The 4,427-nt window shown below is 32.3% G+C and overlaps 1 protein-coding gene across 1 annotated transcript; it reads left to right on the forward strand.

Annotated features, from left to right (window-relative positions):
* The first annotated feature begins 387 nt into the window (after positions 1-387).
* LOC129880602 (beta-amyrin 28-monooxygenase) lies at positions 388-3,179 on the forward strand. Its single transcript, XM_055954693.1, has 3 exons — positions 388-1,403; positions 2,109-2,296; positions 2,648-3,179. Exons 1-3 carry the CDS (start codon positions 449-451, stop codon positions 2,951-2,953), a joined length of 1,449 nt encoding a protein of 482 aa, XP_055810668.1. The 5' UTR covers positions 388-448; the 3' UTR covers positions 2,954-3,179.
* The last annotated feature ends 1,248 nt before the right edge of the window (positions 3,180-4,427 follow it).

Here is a 4,427-nt window from a genome sequence, read left to right on the forward strand (position 1 = left end):
TGCTTAAAGATATAATCACCAGGTAAGAAATTCATCATAGATTATTTAATATTTTACAATTTGTGACCGTTAAATTCCCTTAAACCATATATAATAAATTTATTATAAGAGCAGATTACATGCATAAATAAGCTACCATTGAGGATTTTACACCAACCCATTTACATTAATTTGGGTCTACATAATTAATTTATGCCAAAATTGGTCTCTGTATTTTGACTTTAAAATTGACATATTTACTCAGTGACTCCTCCACCACCTCCACTATAATTAATCAAATAAAAACAATAATAAGAATAATCCCAAAAAGAAAATTGCGTTACTTTCTTAATTACAATAATATGCCTATATATACTCCCTAAGTTTTCCCCACCAAGAAAATATACTCACACAAAGAGCATTTCTTCTAAAATTGTGTGACAACTTATATTTGTTAGAAAACAAAGACATGGAGTTCTTCTATGTCTCTCTTCTTTGCCTATTTGTTTTTTTGGTTTCCCTCTTCCTGCACTTCCTCTTCTACAAGAACAAATCCAACTTGTCCGGTGCTCCCATTCCTCCGGGCAAAACAGGGTGGCCTGTATTTGGAGAGAGCCTCGAGTTTCTCTCCACTGGTTGGAAAGGCCACCCTGAAAAATTCATCTTTGATCGTATGGCTAAGTACTCTTCTATTGTCTTCAAAACTCACCTTCTAGGTGAAAAAGCCGCTGTTTTTTGTGGTGCCTCGGGGAACAAATTCTTGTTTTCGAACGAAAACAAGTTAGTACAAGCATGGTGGCCAAATTCTGTGAACAAAGTCTTTCCATCTTCAACACAAACATCTTCCAAAGAAGAGGCTATTAAAATGAGAAAAATGCTTCCGAATTTCTTCAAACCAGAAGCGTTGCAACGTTACGTTGGGATCATGGACCATATAGCCCAACGTCACTTTGCTTCAGGATGGGAAAATCATGAGCAAGTTGTAGTTTTCCCATTAGCAAAACGTTACACTTTTTGGTTAGCGTGTCGATTGTTTTTGAGCGTGGAAGATCCTAACCATGTAGCTAAATTCGCTGACCCTTTCGATGTTTTGGCTTCTGGATTGATTTCAATCCCTATAGACTTGCCCGGAACGCCATTTAATCGTGCAATTAAGGCTTCAAATTTTATTAGGAAAGAGCTAGTGAGAATTATAAAACAAAGGAAGATTGATTTAGGTGAGGGGAAAGCATCATCAACGCAGGATATACTGTCACACATGCTCTTAACGTGTGATGAAAATGGGAAATTTATGGGGGAGTTGGATATTGCTGATAAAATATTAGGATTGTTGATTGGTGGACATGATACTGCTAGTTCTGCCTGTGCTTTCATAGTTAAGTATCTTGCTGAGCTTCCAGAGATTTATGAAGGAGTTTACAAAGGTAGTTAACTACTACTTAATTACTTTCAATTATAATAAGATTCGTTTATCTTTTTAGTTCTATATTTATATATATATGCCTGTGTATTCATCAATTAATAAATATGGGCATATATGATAAACTGCTCATGGCAATCATTAAATATTTCTTAAAATGCCTGTAAAATCCCAATGAACAAGTAGAAGTAAATCGAGGGAATCGTATCTTTTGAAGAAGACAAACAGAAAGCTAGTTAAGTTAGTAATATATTACCAAATTTACAGAGTAGAATTTTCAAAAAAAATAAAATGATTTTGACTCTAAAATATTACTATAACACTCTCTCTTTGTCCCAATTTATGTGAAGGTATTATTATTTGAAGATGTCAAACAATTTTTTCTTTGACTATAATTTTCCTTAACGTTTAAAAATATTTTGAATCATTAGTCATGTTGACTTGTAGTATGTTTCATGTAGTTTTCCAATATATATATATATATATATATATATATCGGAGTTCATGATCAAAATAAGTGTTTTGACCCTCGTAGTCCGAACACCTTTACATAGATTAAAACAAAGAGAGTACTATATATCCTCCTGGCTCTTTCTATCAACCAAGTAATCTTTTGTTTGATCAAATACCATATTATTATTTGAATGAAAGTGTATTTTTTTTTTCTTCTATGTGTCTTACAATAGTTTTGTTAAAAAAATATATATAGAGCAAATGGAGATAGCGAAATCAAAGGGTCCAGGGGAATTATTGACCTGGGAAGACATTCAGAAGATGAAATATTCATGGAACGTGGCATGTGAAGTTTTAAGACTTGCTCCACCCCTCCAAGGTGCTTTTAGGGAAGCCCTTTCTGATTTCATCTTCAATGGTTTCTCCATTCCTAAAGGATGGAAGGTAAACATATCTTCTTCTTCTTTTCTTCATAAAATATTCATTCATCCAAAATTGAGAGCGCTATTAAAAAAAAGATATTGGATTTACAGTTACATCGATTAATGGCGTAAGTAATTTATACTCTATAAGTCGATGTGATATAACCGACCATATAGCCATATGTCACTTAAAGTGAAAAGTTATAACATGATAGCTAATAAAAGTATATATATATTGTCAAATGTATAGAACTTTTGAGTTCATACTTGTATGTATAGTTGGATAATTAATCTCTAATACTAACATTAATAAAACTTTACTAAACTCTAATTATTTTTTTTGTGGACTAAAAAAATTAATTTATAACTGCAGATATACTGGAGTGCAAATTCAACACACAAGAGTGGAGAATTCTTCCCAGAGCCTGATAGATTTGACCCTTCAAGATTTGAAGGAAGTGGACCAGCTCCATACACATTTGTACCTTTTGGTGGAGGACCAAGAATGTGCCCTGGAAAAGAATATGCTCGTTTAGAAATTCTTGTCTTCATGCACCATCTTGTTAAAAGGTTTAAGTTTGACAAAATTATTCCAGATGAGAAAATCATTGTCAATCCAATGCCAATTCCGGCGAAGGGACTCCCCGTCCGACTCTACGCTCACAACCAGCAGGCATGATCGAGCAAGACTGCATGCAACAAACACTTGTTAACAAATTTAATTTGTAACTATCCATATATCAAACATTATTATATTTTGCATTTATCCCATCCCTTATTTCATGTTTCTTTACAATTTATTTGGTTTGTATCCTTTTATTGTTAAGGCACTTTTAGATGTGTGGCCAATAATTACTGTTCAATATTCTCCACGAATTGTATAATAAGAATGTTATTTCGTTTAATTACTTGCATCCACACATGATATCATCTCCTTCTTTTTAATAGGATTTAAGTTTAAAAAGTTATACGCTATCAAGTTACTTTTACCTATTAAAATTAAAGTTATATATTACAATTTATAGATTATCAATATTTATATTGTTGGTGTATATACTTTTTTTGAAATAGTTGACATAACTAGGGATGACCAATTGCGAACGCTATAGTTCAATGTCATTCTGATTCGAGGTCACGATACAGCAGCCACTAAATTATCCATTTAGGATATGTCGACGCTTCGTTTAGCAGTTACTAATATAGCAGTAAAATTTACAATATCAAATGAGAAAAATGTATTCTATTTCCACATTGACTTAGTTAAATAATGTAAATATATTTGAGTTGCAAGTCAAGTAAAAGCATTATGGTTCTTTACGCGCATATGATTGTGATGTCATCTTTAATGCAAGAAACTAATAATTGCATCAGTAATTTGAACAATTTAATAATATGTAACAACGCATGAATCTTGTTTTGAGATTTCACTATTTCAAAAATGATCTTTAACGACAATAGTTTAATTGTCGCTAAATATGTACTTTTAACAACAATTAGCACTCTTTGTAAATGTCCCTAAAGCCTATAACAACATTGAATCCAACGACAATTAACTAATGCCGATAAAGGCTTTAGCATTCTTTGTTAATGTGTATATGTATTGTCACTAAAAACTATTTTTGTTGTAGTGTTTAACGTACGTCCAACTTGATATTTTGAGAAAGTTATTGTCATCATAAGACTTTGGTTGGTTATGGAGAAAAGGTGTTTGTTGGCATCATACCATTTTTTGGTGTGGAAAAGAGTCCATAGAATGCTATGTCTTGATAGTAACAATGCCAACTAGCAGAGCCAATTTGGGAATCAATGAAATACTGATTTCTCTTATGTTAGAATATCGACCCCTAATTCGTATAAGGAACAAGTATATACTATATGTTCCTTAGTAAATTACTAGCATTGTGTTAATTAAAAAGAAAGTAAAGTACTAATACGATATTTTATCGTGAAAATTTTCGGCTTATAAAGGGTAAATAACCATGACCTATACATCTATAGAAATTTAACCCAACTTCAATAAACTCTAAGCCTCAAAATGATTTTAGATTACACGACTTGCAATTCTAGAAACTCTAATTCATATGAATCAACAATCACCCTTGAATGTTGAACCCGTCTTCAAGTTGCCCCAAACTCAAAGAATAATATAAGCT

The sequence above is a fragment of the Solanum dulcamara genome, chromosome 2 (genome assembly GCF_947179165.1).
Source record: "Solanum dulcamara chromosome 2, daSolDulc1.2, whole genome shotgun sequence".
Classification (NCBI taxonomy): Eukaryota; Viridiplantae; Streptophyta; class Magnoliopsida; order Solanales; family Solanaceae; genus Solanum; species Solanum dulcamara.

Bases quoted from the DNA above. Each gene is read 5' to 3' on its own strand.
- LOC129880602 (XM_055954693.1), top strand. From the start codon at position 449: ATGGAGTTCTTCTATGTCTCTCTTCTTTGCCTATTTGTTTTTTTGGTT. The intron at 1,404-2,108 runs GTAGTTAACTAC...AAATATATATAG, and splicing joins TTATGAAGGAGTTTACAAAG to AGCAAATGGAGATAGCGAAA. The intron at 2,297-2,647 runs GTAAACATATCT...TTATAACTGCAG, and splicing joins CCATTCCTAAAGGATGGAAG to ATATACTGGAGTGCAAATTC.